Below are 21,748 nucleotides of genomic sequence, written 5' to 3' on the forward strand. Positions count from 1 at the left end.
TTTGACTGCCATGGTTATGTCGAAGCATCTCCTCCTTTTTTAGTTTCACTTACACGTCCAAGAAGCTCTATGTATTTTGCGGTCACACAAATAGACTTGCAAGAATGGGGACCAAACTGGGTGGTACAACATGACAGATTTGAGGATGAAATCAGAGGAACTGAGTGGGAGGATCTCAGTGGTGGTAAGAAGTTTCTTGTATGGGATGGCAATCATCGTGTGAAGGCATGGATGTCTCGATTGCGCAAAGGTATGTTCTTTTGAATGTCATAGAGTGATTTTATGCAACATTAAAAGTAATATATTGTAATGTCTTTATTTTGCTTTCTCTAGCTTGGTCTCATAGCCCCTCATGCCATGTCCGGGTCAAATGTCAATTTTTGGTTGTGGACAAGAAGCAAGAAGGAGAATTGCTATTGGCTTTGCGATCTCAAAATGAGTAAGTGATCTCTCTCTACTTAATTATGGACATTGTGAAGTCATAGTTAAGTTCTTAGCTCATTGTGACTCTTTACAACACCGATTGGTGCGCACTAGTGTTACACCCACATTGTCACATGAGATCTTCATGTTTCAACGATTTGGAATGGCGGACAAATCATCCATATTGGACTACCTTGGTGAAGACGTAAGGAGGTGGGATTTAATGGAGCTTAGTTTGGAGCGACGAAGTGGAGAGCAATGGTACAATGCTCCAGCTACAATCTTGGCACAGCTTGTGTGGAAGGTAGTGTTTGCATTTTCCATCTTTTATTAATAAACGGATTATCAATGTTTTTTAATCGTGTGAGTGATAATGAGTCCTTTTCGTTATACATAGACACCGTTTGAAAATGCGGTGAAGCAAGCTATATCATGCATTGATAGACATGCCATGGGGTTGCAAGAATATGAGACAAAATGTGAGAAAGCCAGACGTGGTGTAGAGCAAACATTTCGAGATAGAGCGTACAAGATGCTCATAATTGCAAACCCATCCAATGGTGATGCATTCTTTCAACTCGTATATAACTATGATTGGTCCAAGAAGGGATTGGTTGCTCTGACCAAAGAAAAGCTCTACACAGTCGCCATATCTCGGATTTCAACTCAAAGGTATGTCATAAACTAACCTTAATATCTAATCTCTTATGGTTTTGGTATGATGCTGAAATAGGAAGACGGAATTGCTTCAAATGCTTATGACCGGGAGGGCAAAGGACAAGGTAATTTCAGAGATGTTTGGGGATAACAAAAAGACGTTGCTGCATATGAAGAAAGAGTTGTATTGGGAAGAGCTAATAGGGGAGGCAGACTCTATTTTGGAGGGTTTATTGGTATATGATGATGTTGTCTACATCCCACCATTTATGCAATGGGTGCAAGAGGAGCGATCGAAACACATACCATGGGCCTTCCATGAGGTGTGGGCAAAGATTGGAAAAGTAAAGGAAGGCCAAAAAGCAACCTGAGGTGGAGAATGCCGCAAAGAGGGTTGTCTATAGGTATATATTTCCTAATGCCATTACATTTTTGTAGAAAATACATATACGCTTTTTAAAAAATATTTTAGTACTGTTTGTTTTATTTTGGACATGTAGGTGGGTGCAGCTACTCATTGGCCAAGGTCTAATGGACGAAGAGACGGAAGCAACCAAAGAATGGGTAGATCCGAATTCCTCGGAAACAATGTACCCGAAGGAATGGGTTGAGAGAGGGGTTTCTGATTGGGAATTTAAGAGATGTCCTTGGTGGTTGGACTATCCTCTAAATCATGTGCCTCCAAGTGAGGAGCTCCTAGAAAAAGGTACTTTTTTGCTTTCTACTGAATTATATGCATGTAAATGTAAATGTATATGTTTATGTAAACCTTCCTACCTATACATATGTAAACTATCCATATGGTCAGAGCATGTTTGGGTTAGAAATTAGCGCCCAACGTCTAGATTTTTCAAGTCTCTTGGTACCTAAGAGGCCATGGAAAATATGGGTCTTCCCTATCATACGATCGTTTCCAAACATGCTCCTATGGGGACTAAACTTTGCAAGCATGTGGGAGGGGGGTGCCTACCCCCATATGCTTGCAAAGTTTGGTCCCCATCGGAGTATGTTTGGGTTAGTTAATTAGTGCCCGGTGTACGGATTTTTCAAGTCTCTTGGTGCTTAAGAGGCCATGGAAAATCCGGGTCTTCCCCATACCATCATACCTAAACATGCTCCAATGGGAACCAAGCTTTGCATGCATGTGGGGGAACCCACCCGCACATGCTTGCAAAGTTTGGTCATGATTGGAGCTTGTTTAGGTTAGTATTTAGCACGCCCAGTGTGGATTTTTCAAGTCTCTAGGTGTTTAAGAGGCCAAGGAAAATCCGGGTCTTTCCCATACCATCCTACCCAAACAAGCTCCTATGGGGACCAAACTTTGCAAGCATGTGGGAGGGGCCCACCCCCACATACTTGCAAAGTTTGGTACTCATCGAAGCATGTTTGGTTTAATAATTAGCGCCCAGTGCGGATTTTTCAAGTCTCTTGTTGGTGCTTAAGAGGCTATGGAAAATCCGGGTCTTCCCCATACTATCATACCCAAACATGCTCCGATGGGAACCAAACTTTACAAGCCTGTGGGAGGGCCCATCCCCACATGCTTGCAAAGTTTGGTCATGATCGGAGCATGTTTGGGTTAGTAATTAGTGACCGGATTCTTCAAGTCTCTTGGTGCTTAAGAGGCCATGGAAAATCCGGGCCTTCCACACACCATCGTACACAAACATGCTCCCATGGGGACCAAACTTTGCAAGAATATGGGGGGGTCCTACCCCCATATGCTTGCAAAGTTTGGTCTCCACTATCAAAGCATGTTTGGGTTAGTAATTAGCGCCCAGTGGAGATTTTTCAAGTCTCTTGGTGCTTAAGAGGCCATGGCAAATCCAGGTCTTCCTTATACCATCGTACCCAAACATGCTCCGATGGGGACCAAACTTTGCAAGCATGTGAAGGGTACCCTTCCCCACATGCTTGCAATGTTGATATATCGATCTCCTCTAGTGAGGCGGTGGCCACTGATGACCCGCGTGGGGGATAGGCCCCACACTCACACCACTGGCATGGTTGGTGAGATCATGGGAGATATGCGGCCAGTGGGATGACAGGCTGTGTGACAGCCATTCTAGAGACTGGCATAGTTATAGCGCCAGCTCATTTTAGTCAGGTTCACACTATAGAGAACCCGTGTATGTATTGGTTGAGTACCTTTCATATTGTGTGTACTCTTATCTTGTATATGGTGTGTTGAGTGTTGAGTAGAGAAGAAGAAGATTTTCAGCCTCTCACCTTGTGTGTTCTCTATTAGGGTTTTGTGAGTGTGTGTGTGCTTGCAAGAGCTCAAGCTCTCTTCCCCCTGCATCTTTTCATGGTATCAAAGCCTGGTTCGTGCTAAGGGCTGAGCTGCAAGCAAGAGAACTACAGGAAGCGGTACGAGGGTAAGAGCTTCAACTACTCTTCCCTATTGTGTTGGTGACTACACCCTTGTCGGGAGCTCTACGAGAGGCACCGGCAAACGGTCTCTGATTGAGGAGCTTTCTTTGCGGGAGTAAAGCTATAGGGAAACTATACAGTCCTATCGGACTACATTTTTTGGGCCGAAAACGCATTTCGGGCGCGTCTGGACCTCCGTTTTTCAGAAAGCATGCGATTTCGAGCACTGCGGGTAAGTCATCGATTCTCTGCAGAACTCTGTTTTAAGAACTGCAGGAAGACAGATTGACTGTGCATACACTGTGGGTGCTGCAAAGAGGTCTACAGTTGCCATTGGGTGTATGTATGCACATTGAAGTCACTGGTTGTGACATTTGAGAGTACTACAGTAGTGCTTTGCAGAAAATACAGCAGTTTGTGCAGAAAAACCAGAGTGCAGTTTCTGGTAAAATTGTGTGTTTGGTAAGATGTCTAATGATGGCATAACACAGATTGTGGCCTGAGAAGCTGGATAAGAATAACTTCCATGCTTGGAGGTTCAAGTTGACGAATTTCCTGATGGGAAAAGGCTATTGGGACTACATAGAAGGTGAGCATGAAGAGGCACCGAAGATACTGGATATAAATCCGACTGCTGCAGATGTGAAAGAGTTTAAAGATTGGAACCAAGGAGCGAGGAAGGTTATGTATTGGCTTTCCATTAGTATACAGGACACCATGATTGGGCACATTCAGGATGCCAAGTCCCCCAAGGAGGCGTGGGACACCTTGGTAAAGCTCTATGAAACAAATACCAAGGCACGTAAGATATAGTTGAAGAATGAACTTCATACTGTGGAGAAAAAGAGCATGTCTGAATGACTATGCGCTGAAGAGATAAAGGGTATTGTGGAATCCCTTGCATCTATTGGTGTGTCAGTAGATGATGATGACAAGGTGGAAGTCTGTCTACGTGGTCTCGGGCCACAATACAAGGCGTTCAAGACGTCCATTCAGACTCGGGAAAACATTCCCAACTTTATAGATTTGGTGTCTATGCTGATTATCAAAGAGAAGAGCTTGGGTGAAGACCAACAGTCTTCATAAAGCAAAAACAGCTCAGAGCAACAGGCCTTCTACATGAGTTCAGGAAGAGGATGAGGTAGAGGAGGCCGTGGACGTGGTCAAGGAGGTGGCCAAACAGGTAATCAGAATTATGGCCAGCAGCAGCAGCAACAACAACAGTCCCAGAATCAACAACAACAACAACAACACGTAGGTGGAAGAGGCAAATTCAAAGCAGGGGAGTCAAAGAGGCCGTGGAAATTGGCAAAGGCAATATAATGATGCACGTGAATGCTATTATTGTGGTAAGCCTGGACATGTGCAGTCAGAATGTTATAAGAAGCAGGCTGACATGCAAAATGGGAAAGTGCAGCAAAACAACTATGCATCCTCAAGCAAAAATAATGAGGATAATGAAAGGTTGTTTGTTATGCAGCGTGTTGTGAATGCCATGTCTGAAAATGTTGATGCAGCACAAAAAGATAATGTATGGTATGTGGATTCAGGCGCTTAGAACCACATGACGAGTCATGGGAAGTGGTTCAAGGAGATGAAAAACCCGAAAAGACCACGTTTTGTGGAAACAGGGGATGACACTGCTCATCCAATTGCCCACGTTGGAGATGTGCCATTGTCTATGCAGGATGGCAAAGTGAAGTACCTTGCACATGTACTTCATGTACCGAACATAACAAAGAATCTGGTTTCAGTTGGCCAGATGATTGAGCAGGGTTTGCAGGTTCGGTTTAACCCTGATGGTTGTTATGTCGAAGACTTCAAAGACAAGTGCAGGTTGGTTGCAAAAGGTAACAGAGTGGGCAGAATGTTTACATTGAATGTAGACATGCCTGAAATGAGTGCTGCGATGTTTGCAAATGGTTCAGGAATTGTTGCAGACACAGACATTTGGCATAAAAGGATTGGTCATGTGAATGTGCAGAGATTGAAGACTATGCAAACAAAAGGAATTGTGACAGGGCTGCCAAAATTTAAAGTGGAGGCAGATTCTTCAAGTCTTTTGATGCTTAAGAGGCCATGGAAAATCCAAGACCTCCACACACCATCGTACCAAACATGCTCCGATATGGGGACCAGACTTTGTAGGCATGTGGGGGGGGCACCCCCACATGCTTGCAAAGTCTGGTCCCCATTGGAGCATGTTTGGGTTAGTATCCTGGTGCTTAGGATATGAAAAATCCGGGTCTTCCACATACCATCATACACAAACATGCTCCAATGGGGACCAAACTTTGCAAGCATGTGGAGGGATCTCACCCCCACATCCTTGCAAAGTTTGGTCCCCATCGGAGCATGTTTGGGCACCCACCAGTGCGGATATTTCAAGTCTCTTGGTGCTTAAGAGGCCATGGAAAATCCGGGTCTTCCCCATACCAGCATACCCGAACATGCTCCGATGGGGACCAAACTTTGCAAGCATGTGTGGGAGGGCTACCCACCTCCACATGCTTTGCAAAGTTTGGTCAAAATCATAGCATCTTTGGGTTAGTAACTAGTGCCTGGTGCAGATTTTTATAGTCTCTTGGTGCCTACGAGGCCATGGGAGATCTAGGTGTTCCCCATAGCATCATTTCAAAACATGCTCCTATGGGGACCAAACTTTGCAAGCATGTGGGGGGGTTCACCCCCAGATGTTTGCAAAGTTTGGTCATGATCGGAGCATGTTTGGGTGAGTAATTAGTGCCCGGTGTGCGGAGTTTTCAAGTCTCTTGGTGCTTGAGGCCATGGAAAATCCTGGTCTTCCCCATACCATCGTACCCAAACATGCTCCGATGGGGACCAAACTTTGCAAGCATGTGGTGGGCCCACCCCCACGTGCTTGCAAAGTTTGTTCATAATCAAAGCATGTTTGGGTTAGAAATTGGCGCCCGCCGGTGTGTGGATTTTTCAAGTCTCTTAGTGCCTTAGAGCCCATGGAAAATCTGGGTTTTTCCCTACGATCGTTTCCAAACATGCTCCTATGGGGACCAAACTTTGCAAACATGTGGGAGGGGGGTGCACAGATTTTTCAAGTCTCGTGGTGCTTAAGAGGCCATGGAAAATCCGGGTCTTCCACATACCATCATTCCTAAACATGCTCCAATGGGAACCAAACTTTGCAAGCATGTGGGGGAACCAGTCCCCACATGCTTGCAAAGTTTGGTCACAATCCGAGCATGTTTGGGTTAGTAATTAGAGTCCGGTGTGCGGATTTTTCATGTCTCTTAAGAGGCCATGGAAATTCGGGTGTTCCCCATACCATCGTTTCCAAACATGCTCCAATGGGGAGAAAACTTTGCAACCATGTGGGGGGCCCACCCCCACACGCTTGCAAGGTTTGGAGCATGTTTTCGTTACGCCCAGTGTGGATTTTTCAAGTCTTGGTGTTTAAGAGGCCACCCCCACACGCTTGCAAGGTTTGGAGCATGTTTTCGTTACGCCCAGTGTGGATTTTTCAAGTCTTGGTGTTTAAGAGGCCATGGAAAATGCAGATCTTTCCCATACCATTGTACCCAAATAAGCTCCTATGGGGACCAAACTTTGCAAGCATGTGGGGGGGGCCATCTGCACATACTTGCAAAGTCTGATACTCATCGGAGCATATTTGGTTTAGTAATTAGCGCCCAGTGCGGATTTTTCAAGTCTCTTGTTGGTGCTTAAGAGGCCATGGAAAATCCGGGTCTTCCCCATACCATCGTACCCAAACGTGCTCCGATGGGGACCAAACTTTGCCAGCGTGTGGGGGGGCCCACCCCCACATGCTTGCAAAGTTTGGTCATGATCGGAGCATGTTTGGGTTAGTAATTAGCACCCTGTGAGGATTCTTCAAGTTCTGTTGGTGCTTAAGAGGCCATGGAAAATCCGGGTCTTCCACACACAATCATACCCGATGGGGAATAAACTTTGCAAGAAGGTGGGGGGGGCCACCCCCACATGCTTGCAAAGTCTAGTCCCCACCATCGGAGCATGTTTGGGTTAGTAAATAGCGCCCAATGAGGATTTTAGAAGTCTCCTTGTGCTTAAGAGGATATGAAAAATCTGTGTCTTCCACATACCATCGTACCCAAACATGCTCCGACGGGGACCAAACTTTGTAAGCATGTGGGGGGGGGTCCCACCCCCACATGCTTGCAAAGTAATTAGGAACCAGTACGGATTTTTTAAGTCTCTTATTGCTTAAGAGGCCATGGAAAATCCGGGTCTTCCCCATACCGTCATACCCAAACATGCTTCGATGGGGACCAAACTTAGCAACCAGTGCGGATTTTTTAAGTCTCTTATTGCTTAAGAGGCCATGGAAAATCCGGGTCTTCCCCATACCGTCATACCCAAACATGCTTTGATGGGGACCAAACTTTGCAAGCATGTGGGGGGTACGCACCCCCACATGCTTGAAAAGTTAGGTCAAAATCAAAGCATGTTTGTGTTAGTAACTAGTGCCCGGTGGGGATTTTTATAGTCTCTTGGTGCCTAAGAGGCGATGGAAAATCCGGGTCTTCCCTATACGATCATTTCCAAACATGCTCGTATGGGGACCAAACTTTGCAAGCATGTGGAGGGGCCCACCCCCACATGCTTGCAAAGTTTGATCATGATCGGGGCATGTTTGGGTTAGTAATTAGCGCCCGGTGTGGATTTTTCAAGTCGCTTGGTGCTTAAGAGGCCATAGAAAATCTAGGTCTTCCCGATACTATCGTACCCAAACATGCTCCGATGGGGACCAAACTTTGCAAGCATGTGGCGGGGCCCACTCCCACATGCTTGCAAAGTTTGGTCATAGATAGGAGCATGTTTGGGTTAGTAATTAGCGCCCGGTTCAGATTTTTCAAGTCTCTTGGTGCTTAAAAGGCTTTGGAAAATCCGAGTCTTTCCCATACCATCGTACCCAAAAATGCTCCAATGGGGACCAAACTTTGCAAGCATGTGGCAGGCGGCGCACCCCTACATGCTTGCAAAGTTTGGTCATGATCGGAGAATGTTTAAGTTAGTAATTATCATCCCGTGCGGATTTTTCAAGTCGCTTGGTGCTTAAGAGGCCATGGAAAATCTGGGTCTTCCCCTTACCATCGTATCCAAACATGCTCCGATGGGGACCAAACTTTGCAAGCATGTGGCGGGGCCCACCCCCACATGCTTGCAAAGTTTGGGTTCGTAATTAGTGCCCGGTTCAGATTTTTCAAGTCTCTTGGTGCTTAAAAGGCCTTGGAAAATCCGAGTCTTCCCCATACCAACGTACCCAAACATGCTCTGATTGGGAACCAAACTTTGCAAGCATGTGGTGGGGCAAACCCGAACATGCTTACAAAGTCTAGTCCCCATTGGAGCATGTTTGGGTAAGTAATTAGCGCCGAGTGCGGATTTTTATAGTCTTGTGGTACTTAGAGGATATGAAAAATTCGGGTCTTCCAATATCATCGTACCCAAACATGCTCCGATGGGGACCAAACTTTGCAAGCATGTGGGGGGGTCCAAACCCCACATCCTTGCAAAGTTTGGTACCCATCGAAGCATGTTTAGGTTAGTAATTAGTGCCCAGTGCGGATATTTCAAGTCTCTTGGTGCTTAAGAGGCCATGAAATATCCGGGTCTTCCCCATACCAGCGTACCCAAACATGCTCTGATGGGGACCAAACTTTGCAAGCATGTGGGGGGTACCCACCTCCAGATGCTTGCAAACTTTGGTCAAAATCCGAGCATGTTTGGGTTAGTAACTAGTGCCTGCTCTCTGCGGATTTTCATGGAAAATCCAGGTGTTCCCCATAGCATCGTTTCCAAACATGCTCCTATGGGGACCCAACTTTGCAAGCATGTGGGGGGGTTCACCCCTACATGCTTGCAAAGTTTGGTCATGATCGAAGCATGTTTGGGTAAGTAATTAGCGCCTGGTGCGGATTTTTCATCAAGTCTCTTGGTGCTTAAGAGGCCATGGAAAATCCGGGTCTTCCCCATACCATCGTACCCAAACATGCTCCGATGGGGACCAAACTTTGCAAGCATGTGGTGGGGCCCAGCCCCACATGCTTGCAAAGTTTGGTCACAATCAAAGCATGTCTGGGTTAAAAATTATCGCTCGGTGTGCGGATTTTTCAAGTGTGCCTAAGAGGCCATGGAAAATCCGGGTCTTCCTCGTCGTACGATCGTTTCTAAACATGCTCCTATGGGGACCAAACTTTGCAAGCATGTGGGAGGGGGGTGCCCACTTCCACATGCTTGCAAAGTTTGGTCCCCATCGAAGCATGTTTGGGTGTTAGTTAGTTAGTGCCCGGTGTACGGATTTTTCAAGTCTCTTGGTGCTTAACAGGCCATGGAAAATATGGGTCTTCCCCATACCATCATACCTAAACATGCTCCAATGGAACCAAGCTTTGCAAGCATGTGGGGAAACCAACCCCCATATGCTTGCAAAGTTTGGTCACAATAATCGAAGCATGTTTGGGTTAGTAATTAGCGCCCGGTGTGCGGACTTTTCATGTCTCTTGGTGCCTAAGAGGCCATGGAAATCCGGGTGTTTCCCATACCATCGTTTCCAAACATGCTCCAATGGGAAGAAAACTTTGCTACCATGTGGGGGGACCCACGTCCACATGCTTGCAAATTTTGGTGATGATCCGAGCATGTTTGGGTTAGTAATTAGCGTGCCGAGTGTGGATTTTTCAAGTCTCTTGGTGTTTAAGAGGCCATAGAAAATCCGAGTCTTTCCCATACCATCCTACCCAAAAAAGCTCTTATGGGGACCAAACTTTGCAAGCATGTGGGGGGGCCCACCTCCATATACTTGCAAATTTTAGTACTCATCGAAGCATGTTTAGTTTAGTAGTTAGCGCCCAGTGCGGATTTTTCAAGTCTCTTGTTGGTGCTTAAGAGGCCATGGGAATCCTGGTCTTCCTCATACCATCATACCCAAACATGCTCCAATGGGGACTAAACTTTGCAAGCGCGTGGGGGGGGGTCCCATCCCCACATGCTTGCAAAGTTTGGTCATGATCGGAGCATGTTTGGGTTAGTAATTAGCGCCCGGTTTGTGCAGATTCTTCAAGTCTCTTGGTGCTTAAGAGGCCATGGAAAATCTGGGTCTTCCACACACCATCGTACCCAAACATACTCTGATGGGGACCAAACTTTGCAAGCATGTCGGGGGGTCCCACCCCCATATGCTTGCAAAGTTTGGTCACTACTATCAAAGCATGTTTGGGTTAGTAATTAGCGCCCAGTGCAGATTTTTCAAGTCTCTTGGTGCTTAAGAGGCCATGGCAAATCCGGGTCTTCCTTATACCATCGTACCCCCGATGGGGACCAAACTTTGCTATCATGTGGCTTCCCCACATGCTTGCAACGTTACATCAAAATCAGAGCATGTATGGGTTAGTAATTAGCACCCAGTGCAGGTTTTTAAAGTCTCTTGGTGCCTAAGAGGCTAGTGTGGATTTTTTCAACTCTCTTGGTGCTTAAGAGGCCATGGAAACTCTGGGTCTTCCCCATACCATCATTTTCAAACATCCTCCTATGGGGACCAAACTTTGCAAGCATGTGGGGGGGGGGGCACCTCCACATGCTTGCAAAGTTTGGTTATGATCGGAGCATGTTTGGGTTAGTAATAAGCGCCTAGTGATGATTTTTCAACTCTCTGGTGCTTAAGAGGCCGTGGAAAATCGGGGTCTTCTCCATACCATCGTACCCAAACATGCTCCACTGGGGACCAAACTTTGCAAGCATGTGGGGGGGCCACCCCCACATGCTTGCAAAGTTTGGTCATGAACAGAGCATGTTTGGGTTAGTAATTAAGAGGCCATAGAAAATCCGCGACTTCCACACACCATCGTACCCAAACATGCTCCGATGGGGGACCAGACTTTGCAAGCATGTAGGGGTGCCCCCCTCCCATAGGCTTGCAAAGTCTGGTCCCCATTGGAGCATGTTTGGGTTAGTCTCCTGGTGCTTAGGAGGATATGAAAAATCCGGGTCTTCCACATACCATCATAGCCAAACATGCTCCGATGGGGACCAAACTTTGCAAGCATGTGGCGGGGGTCTCACCCCCACATCCTTGCAAAGTTTGGTCCCCATCGGAGCATGTTTGGGTTATTAATTAGCGCCCAGTGCTTGCGGATATTTCAAGTCGCCATGGAAAATCCAGGTCTTCCCCATACCAGCATTCTCGAACTGAATAATCTTGAATTTGAGTGAGATTTATAGGCATTAAGGAAGGGTTAAATGCAAAATGATGATTTTCACAAATTTATCAGTACAATTTTACCAGAAATTACACTAAATCAAGGGTAACCAATTTGTACGGGATGGTTGGAGTATTAAACCAACTCCAATTTACAATCTAAAGTTATAGGGATCTGTATCAGATACCTAATGGTTAATTTGAACCCTCAATTGCACCAAAATGCAATGATTAGCATTGATTAATCACTGATTAGCAAATTAATGCTCTGTTTTGTGTGCAAAAAACAGAGTATGCGGGGAGTCCAGATCTGGTGCCTTCCACTTCAAATGAGCTCAAATGCTTTCAAAGGCATCAATAGCAATGAGTTTAGTAGAGGATTAATCCAAGAAACACAAGATTTGACCAAATATTGAAAGCTTCTGTTTTACCAAAGTCACTTGCAGATTTGATGAAGAGCTTGGATCTTACTGTAGACTTGATGAAATTGAATTCTGTCTTCACCAGCTTCTTGTAGAGCATGCTTGAAAACCCTCGGGGCTAAGAGGAATTGAAGCAATTTGATTTGATGAGCACAAGATCTGCAGTTTCATCAGAAAAGTCTACGCTGGAAAAAACGTGAAAATCTTCTGAATGCGCCGGCGGTTTGCTGCGTTTTTTGCATAGGCTGGAGCCCCTTGAGGTTAGCTACCTTGGGCTAGAATGGTTTGGCAAATGATTGAGTATGCAAGGTGCTAGGGCTCCTCCACCAGCTGGGGGTGAAGTGAAAACTTACTAAAAATTTGATTATTTGCTAATTATCTACTAATCCTAATTAATTAACTAATGGGCTCATAAACCTAATTGATTCTAGGCATGGCTCTGATACCATGTTGAAATTTGAGCATAATGATGAGCTATGTTGGATCAAACACTAGAATCAACATTATTAACAAGGTGATTAGCAAATAATTAAGATGTAATTAGTGGGTAATTAGCAAATAGATTAATGTAGGCATGGATACTCAAAAACCAGCAAATTCTCATTAGGGCTATGCCTCAATTTATAGAGTTTACATCAAGAATCAAATCCCATTGATTTCTCCATGATTCACTCCCAGAATATCTCCACCTTTTGCCTGATTCTCTCCACCTCTTCTCTTTTCCCTGAATATCTCCCAGAATAACTCCGCACTCCTAAATTCTCTCATGCTACCCTTTATTCTCTCCCAGTAGATTCTTCTCACCTTTTCATAGGTTCTTTCACATTTACTCAATCTCTTTTACAGCATCTATCCAAGAGCTTGTTCCCGTACACACCCTATTCACTTGTATTTTCAACACTTAAGAGGCCATGGAAAATCCGGGTCTTCCCCATACCAGCATACCCGAACATGCTCAGATGGGTACCAAACTTTGCAAGCATGTGGGAGGGGTACCCACCTCCACATGCTTGCAAAGTTTGGTCAAAATCAGAGCATGTTAGGGTTAGTACCTAGTGAATGGTGTGAGGATTTTTATAGTGTCTCTTGGTGCCTAAGAGGCCATGGGAAATCCGGGTGTTCCCCATAGCATCGTTTCCAAACATGCTCCTATGGGGACCAAACTTTGCAAGCATGTGGGGAGGTTCACCCCCAGATGCTTGCAAAGTTTGGTCATGATCGGAGCATGTTTGGGTGAGTAATTAGCACCCGGTGTGCGGATTTTTCAAGTCTCTTGGTGCTTAAGAGGCCATGGAAAATCCGGGTCTTCCCCATACCATCGTACCCAAACATGCTCCGATAAGGACCAAACTTTGCAAGCATGTGGTGGGGCCCACCCCCACATGCTTGCAAAGTTGGTTCATAATCAAAGCATGTCTGGGTTAGAAATTAGTGCCCGTCGGTGTGCGGATTTCTCAAGTCTCTTGGTGCCTTAGAGCCCATGGAAAATCTAGGTCTTCCCCCTACGATCATTTCCAAACATGCTCCTATGGGGACCAAACTTTGCAAACATGTGGGAGGGGATGCCCACCCCCACATGCTTGCAAAGTTTGGTTCCCATCGAAGCATGTTTGGGTTAGTAAATTACCGCCCAGTGTACGGATTTTTCAAGTCTCGTGGTGCTTATTAAGAGGCCATGGAAAATCCGGGTCTTCCACATACCATCATACCTAAACATGCTCCAATGGGAACCAAACTTTGCAAGAATGTGGGGAACTAGCCCCCACATGCTTGTAAAGTTTGGTCACAATCGGAGCATGTTTGGGTTAGTAATTAGCACCCGGGGTGTGCAGATTTTTCATGTCTCTTGGTGCCTAAGAGGCCATGGAAATCCGGGTGTTCCCTATACCATCGTTTCCAAACATGCTTTAATGAGACGAGAAAACTTTGCAATCATGTGGGGGGCCTACCCCCACACGCTTGCAAAGTTTGGAGCATGTTTGGGTTAGTAATTAGCGCCCAGTGTGGATTTTTCAAGTCTTGGTGTTTAAGAGGCCATGGAAAATCCAGGTCTTTCCCATACCATCGTACCCAAACAAGCTCCTATGGGGACCAAACTTTGCAAGCATGTGGGGGAGGCCACCTCCACATACTTCCAAAGTCTGGTACTCATCGGAGCATATTTGGTTTAGTAATTAGCACCCAGTGTGGATTTTTCAAGTCTCTTGTTGGTGCTTAAGAGGCCATGGAAAATCCGGGTCTTCCCCAAACCATCGTACACAAACATGCTCCGATGGGCACCAAACTTTGCCAGCGTGTGGGGGGCCCACCCCCACATGCTTGCACAGTTTGGTCATGATCGCAACATGTTTGGGTTAGTAATTAGCACCCGGTGTGGATTCAAGTCTCTTGGTGCTTAAAAGGCCATGGAAAGTCCGGGTCTTCCACACACGATCATACCCAAACATGATCCGAGCATGTTTGGGTTAGTAAATAGCACCCAATGTGGATTTTAAAAGTCTCCTTGTGCTTAAGAGGATCTGGAAAGTCTGTATCTTCCACATACCATAGTATCCAAACATGCTCCGATGGGGACCAAACTTTGTAAGCATGTGAGGGGGGGGTCCCACCCCCATATGCTTGCAAAATTTTATCCCCGTCGGAGCATCTTTGGGTTAGTAATTAGCACCCAGTGTGGATTTTTCAAGTCTCTTGGTGCTTAAGATGCCATGGAAAATCCGGGTCTTCCCCATACCATCATACCCAAACATGCTCCGATGGGGACCAAACTTTGCAAGCATGTGGGGGGTACGCAGCCCCACATGCTTGCTAAGTTAGGTCAAAATCAGAGCATGTTTGTGTTAGTAATTAGTGCCCAGTGCGGATTTTTAGTCTCTTGGTACCTAAGAGACGATGCAAAATCCGGTCCTCCCAATACCATCATTTTCAAACATGCTCCTATGGGGACAAAACTTTGCAAGCATGTGGAGGGGCCCACCCCCACATGCTTGCAAAGTTTGGTCATGATCGGAGCATGTTTGGGTTAGTAATTAGCGCCCAGTGCGGATTTTTCAAGTCGCTAGGTGCTTAAGAGGCCATGGAAAATCTGGGTCTTCCCGATACCATCGTACCCAAACATGCTCCGATGGGGACCAAACTTTGCAAGGATGTGGCAGGTCCCACCCCCACATGCTTGCAAAGTTTGGTCATGGATAGGAGCATGTTTGGGTTAGTAATTAGCGCCCGGTTCAGATTTTTTCAAGTCTCTTGGTGCTTAAAAGGCCTTGGAAAATCCGAGTCTTCCCCATACCATTATACCCAAACATGCTCCGATGGGGACCAAACTTTGCAAGCATGTGGCGAGGCCCACCTCCACATGCTTGCAAAATGTGGTGATCGGAGCTATGTTTGGGTTAGTAATTAGTGCCCGGTGTGGATTGTTCAAGTCGCTTAGTGCTTAAGACATGGAAAATCTGGGTCTTCCTCATACCATCGTACCCAAACATGCTTCGATGGGGACCAAACTTTGCAAGCATGTAGCGGGGCCCACCCTCACATTCTTGCAAAGTTCGGTCATGATAGGAGCATGTTTGGGTTAGTAATTAGCGCCCGGTTCAGATTTTTCATCAAGTCTCTGTGCTTAAAAGGCCTTGGAAAAAAATTCTCAATAGGCCAATGCCTCAATTTATAGAGTTTACATCCAAGCATCTAATCCCACTGATTTCTCTCCACCTCTTTTGCTTGATTCTCTCCACCTCTTCACTTTTTCCAAAATATCTCCACACTTCCTAAATCTTCTCATGCTACCCTTTATTCTCTCCCAGTAGATTCTTCTCACCTTTTCACAGGTTCTTTCACATTTACACATTATCTTTTACAACCTCTAACCAAGGGCTTGTTCCCGCACACACCCTATTCACTTGTATATTTCAACACCTCCCCTCAAGTGAATACTCCTAGAACACCTAGACCCTGTACCAAGTTTCCCTCTTACTTGTCTGCAACTAGTGTCTAGCACACCTCCCCTCAAGTTATTTTAGCACACTTGGACCCTATACCAAGTTTCTCTCTTATTTGATAGCCTGCGACCAGTGCCTCAAGTCCCTAAACTCATAGTCCTTGACGCACTCTCTCTCTATGTGTCCAAGGCTTACTACAAGTGCCCGCGACCTTGACTAAGGTGCTCACACATACATCTATCTACCACGTGGCCTACATCATCGGTGGCTCAGAGGTGGTTTTACTTTGTTGCGGCAGGTTACATTGGGTTATGGGGTCTCTCTCTCTCTTTCTCTCAGATATTTTCACATGGCTCCTCACTCTTTGGAGCGCCTCACATCTTCTCTTGTCTTCAGTCTTCTTGTCGTGGTGGCACCTTCTCTTCACGCGTCCGTCTCTTCTTTCAATCTTCTTGGGACAGCTTCTCTTCTCGTGTCCATGTCTTCCTTCAATGCTTCCTCTAAATCTTCTTCTCGGTGTGGATCTTCTTCTTAGAAGGAGATGTTCTTCTTCTTTTATGGTTGGGGCTATGAGCTTGTCCGTCAGGTCTTCTTGCTCCATGTGAGCAACATGTTTAACCATTTTGTCAACAGTTCTTTTGGGCTTTTAATGTTTATCTTGTATCATTATGCAATGCAAACCCAAATTTATGCGGGAGGTCTTACCTCTTGCCTTATTCTGGACAAGGCCAGTGTCTCTAATCCCATATTTACACTGATATAATGTGCCCAATACATAATGCGTATAGCATTCATTCTTATGCACATTCCCAAATGCAACTTTGGCTGTGAATAACCTTGAATTTGAGTGAGATTTACAGGTATTAACCAAGGGTTAAATACAAAATGATGATTATCATAAATTTATCAGCACAATTTTACAAGAAATTACATTAAATCAAGGGTAACCAATTTGTACAGAATGGTTGGTGTATCAAACCAACTCCGAATTGCAATCTGAAGTTATAGGGATCTGTAAATTCATCAGAAAAACTTGCGTTGCAAAAAATCGCAATTTCTTCCTCATGCGCCGACGGTTTACGCTTGTGATTGGCTTGGTTGGAGCTCCTATGGGTGTTGGCTATCTTGGGTTAGAAGGGTTTGGGCAATGGTTGAGTGTGCAAAGAGCTAGAGCTCCTCCACCAGCTGGGGGTACAGAGGTGAGTTGAAAAATAACTAAAAATTTGATTATTTTCTAATTATCTACTAATCCTAATTACTTAGATAATGGGCTCATAAACCTGATGGATTCTAGGCATGGCTCTGATACCGTGTTGAAATTAGAGCAATGTGATGAGCTATGGTGGATCAAATAATAGAATCAACATCATTAACAAAGTAATTAGTAAATAATTAAGACGTAGTAATTAGAAAATAGCTTAATGTAGGCATGGATAATAAAATACTATAATCAACATCATTAACAAAGTGATTAGTAAATAATTAAGACGTAATAATTAGCAAATAGCTTAATGTAGGCATGGATAATCAAAAACCAGCAAATTCTCATTAGGCCAATGCCTCAATTTATCGAGTTTACATCCAAGCATCTAATCCCACTGATTTCTCCTTGATTCACTCCACCTCTTTTGCTTGATTCTCTCCACCTCTTCACTTTTCCTAGAATATCTCCCAGAATATCTCCACACTTCCTAAATCTTCTCATGCTACCCTTTATTCTCTCCCAGTAGATTCTTCTCACCTTTTCATAGGTTCTTTCACATTTACACATTCTCTTTTAAGGCCTCTGACCAAGGGCTTGTTCCCGCACACACCCTATTCACTTGTATATTTCAACACCCCACATACTTGCAAAGTTTTATAGTCTCATCAGAGCATGCTTGGTTTAGTAATTAGTGCCCAGTGCGGATTTTTCAAGTCTCTTGTTGGTGCTTATTAAGAGGCCGTGAAAAATTTGGGTCTTCTCCATACCATCTTACCCCCATATGCTTGCAAAGTTTGGTCATGAACGGAGCATGTTTCGGTTAGTAATTAGCGCCCGGTGCGGATTCTTCAAGTCTCTTGGTGCTTAAGAGGCCATGGAAAATCCGAGACTTCCACACACCATCATACCCAAACATGCTCCGCGATGGGGACCAGACTTTGCATGCATGTGGGGAGGCACCCCCACATGCTTGCAAAGTCTGGTCCCCATCTATCGGAGCATGTTTGGGTATGATGGTGTGTGGAAGTCTCGGATTTTCCATGGCCTCTTAAGCACCAAGAGACTTGAAGAATCCGCACCCCCACATGCTTGCAAAGTCTGGTCCCCATCTATCAGAGCATCTTTGGGTTAGTAATCAGCGCCGCCCTGTGCGGATTTTTAAAGTCTTATGGTGCTTAAGAGGATATGAAAAATCTGGGTCTTCCACATACCATCGTACCCAAACATGCTCTGATGGGGACCAAACTTTGCAAGCATCTGCTTAAGAGGATATGAAAAATCCGTGTCTTCCACATACCATCGTACCCAAACATGCTCCGATGGGGACCAAACTTTGTAAGCATGTGGGGGGGGTCCCACCCCCACATTCTTGCAAATTTTTGTCCCCATTGCAGCATCGGTTAGTAATTAGCACCCAGTAAAGATTTTTCAAGTCTCTCGGTGCTTAAGAGGCCATGGAAAATTCGGGTGTTCCCCATACCATCGTACCCAAACATGCTCCGATGGGGACCAAACTTTGCAAGCATGTGGGGGGTACCCACCCACACATGCTTGTAAAGTTAAGTCAAAATCGAAGCATGTTTGGGTTAGTAACTAGTGCCCGGTGGGGATTTTTATAGTCTCTTGTTGGTACCTAAGAGAGGCGATGGAAAATCCGGGTGTTCCCCATACCATCATTTCCAAACATGCTCCTATGGGGAACAAACTTTGCAAGCATGTGGAGGGGCCTACCCCCACATTCTTACAAACTTTGGTCATGAGATCGGAGCATGTTTAAGGATTTTTCAAGTCTCTTGGTGCTTAAGAGGCCATGGAAAATCCCGGTCTTCCCCATACCATCGTACCCAAACATGCTCCGATGGGGACCAAACTTTGCAAGCATGTGGAAGGGCCCACCTCCATATGCTTTGAAAGTTTGGTCATATTCAAAGCATGTTTGGGTTAGAAATTAGCGCCCGACGTCTGGATTTTTCAAGTCTCTTGGTGCCTAAGAGGCCATGGAAAATATGGGTCTTCCCTATCGTACGATTGTTTTCCAAACATGCTCCTATGGGGAACAAACTTTGCAAGCATGTGGGAGGTGGGTGCCTACCCCCATATGCTTACAAAGTTTAGTCCCCATCAGAGCATGTTTGGTTTGTTAATTGGTGCCCGGTGTATGGATTTTTCAAGTCTCTTGGTGCTTAAGAGGCCATGGAAAATCTGGGTCTTCCCCATACCATCATACCTAAACATGCTCCAATGGGAACCGAGCTTTGCATGCATGTGGGGGAACCCACCCGCACATGCTTGCAAAGTTTGGTCATGATCGGAGAGCATGTTTGCGTTAGTATTTAGCACGCTCAGTGTGGATTTTTTGAGTCTCTTGGTGTTTAAGAGGCCAAGGAAAATCCGGGTCTTTCCCATACCATCCTACCCAAACAAGCTCCTATGGGGACCAAACTTTGCAAGCATGTGGGAGGGGCCCACCCCCACATACTTGCAAAGATTGGTACTCATCGAAGCATGTTTGGTTTAATAATTAGCGCCGCCCAGTGCGGATTTTTCAAGTCTCTTGTTGGTGCTTAAGAGGCCATGGAAAATCCGGGTCTTCCCCATACCATCATACCCAAACGTGCTCCGATGGGGACCAAACTTTGCAAGCCTGTGGGAGGGCCCATCCCCACATGCTTTCAAAGTTTGGTCATGATCGGACCATGTTTGGGTTAGTAATTAGTGACTGGATTCTTCAAGTCTCTTGGTGCTTAAGAGGCCATGGAAAATCCGGGTCTTCCACACACCATCGTACCCAAACATGCTCCCATGGGGGTCAAACTTTGCAAGAATATGGGGGGGTCCCACCCCCATATGCTTGCAAAGTTTGGTCCCCACTATCAAAGCATGTTTGGGTTAGTAATTAGCGCCCAGTGCAGATTTTTCAAGTCTCTTGGTGCTTAAGAGGCCATGGCAAATCCGGGTCTTCCTTATACCATCATACCCAAACATGCTCCAATGGAGACCAAACTTTGCAAGCATGTGGGGGGTACCTTCCCCACTTGCTTGGAAAGTTACGTCAAAATGAGAGCATGTCTAGGTTAGTAATTAGCACCCAGTGCGGGTTTTTAAAGTCTCTTGGTGCCTAAGAGGCTAGTGCGGATTTTTCAACTCTCTTGCTGCTTAAGAGGCATGGAAACTCTGGGTCTTTCCCATACCATCATTTCCAAACATGCTCCTATGGGGACCAAACTTTGCAGGCATGTGGGGGGGGCCAACTCCACATGCTTGCAAAGTTTGGTTTTGATCGGAGCATGTTTGGGTTAGTAATTAGCGCCCAGTGTTGATTTTTCAACTTTCTTGGTGCTTAAGAGGCCGTGGAAAATCTCGGTCTTCTCCATACCATCGTACCCAATAATGCTACAATGGGGACCAAAATTTGCAAGCATGTGGGGGGGCCCACCCCCACATGCTTGCAAAGTTTAGTCATGAACGGAGCATGTTCGGGTTAGTAATTAGCGCCCGGTGTGGATTTTTCAAGTCTTTTGATGCTTAAGAGGCCATGGAAAATCGAGGGCCTCCACACACCATCGTACCCAAACATGCTCCGATGGGGACCAGACTTTGCAAGCATGTGGGGGGGGCACCCCCACATGCTTGCAAAGTCTGGTCCCCATCACCCCCACATGACTGCAAAGTCTGGTCCCCATTGGAGCATGTTTGGGTTAGTCTTCTCGTGCTTAGGAGGATATGAGAAATCCGGGTCTTCCACATACCATCGTACACAAACATGCTCCGATGGGGACCAAAATTTGCAAGCATGTTGGGGGTCTCACCCGCACATCCTTACAAAGTTTGGTCCCCAACAGAGCATGTTTGGGTTATTAATTAGCGCCTAGTGCGGATATTTCAAGTCTCTTGGTGCTTAAGAGGCCATGGAAAATCCGGGTCTTCCCCATACCAGCATACCCGAACATGCTCCGATGGGGACCAAACTTTGCAAGCATGTGGGAGGGCCCACCTCCACATGCTTGCAAAGTTCGGTCAAAATCAGAGCATCTTTGGGTTAGTAACTAGTGCCTGTGCAGATTTTATAGTCTCTTGGTGCCTAAGAGGCCATGGGAGATCCGAGTGTTCCCCATAGCATCGTTTCCAAACATGCTCCTTTAGGGACCAAACTTTTGCAAGCATGTGGGGGGGTTCACCCCCAGATATTTGCAAAGTTTGGTCATGATCGGAGCATGTTTAGGTGAGTAATTAGCACCCGGTGTGCGGATTTTTCAAGTCTCTTGGTGCTTAAGAGGCCATGGAAAATCCGGGTCTTCCCCATACCATCGTACCCAAACATGCTCCGATGGGGACCAGACTTTGCAAGCATGTGGTGGGGCCCACCCCCACATGCTTATAAAGTTTGTTCATAATCAAAGCATGTTTGGGTTAGAAATTGGCGCCCGGTGTGCGGATTTTTCAAGTCTCTTGGTGCCTTAGAGCCCATGGAAAATCCGAGTTTTCCCCCTACGGTCGTTTTCAAACATGCTCCTATGGG

The 21,748-nt window shown here is 45.7% G+C and overlaps 1 protein-coding gene across 1 annotated transcript in view; it reads left to right on the plus strand.

Moving 5' to 3' along the window:
• Positions 1–586: 586 nt before the first annotated feature.
• The window catches only part of LOC147625901 (uncharacterized), a 49,683-nt gene continuing 28,521 nt past the window's right edge, over positions 587–21,748 (plus strand). Inside the window, exons 1-3 of the mRNA XM_086817755.1 lie at positions 587–727; positions 821–1,095; positions 1,157–1,403. Of these exons, the coding sequence (XP_086673881.1) occupies positions 587–727; positions 821–1,095; positions 1,157–1,403 (663 nt within the window). The remainder of the gene's footprint in view (positions 728–820; positions 1,096–1,156; positions 1,404–21,748) is intronic.

The sequence above is a fragment of the Cibotium barometz genome, chromosome 23 (assembly GCF_041138505.1).
Source record: "Cibotium barometz isolate CiBa-2024 chromosome 23, ASM4113850v1, whole genome shotgun sequence".
Lineage (NCBI taxonomy): Eukaryota > Viridiplantae > Streptophyta > Polypodiopsida > Cyatheales > Cibotiaceae > Cibotium > Cibotium barometz.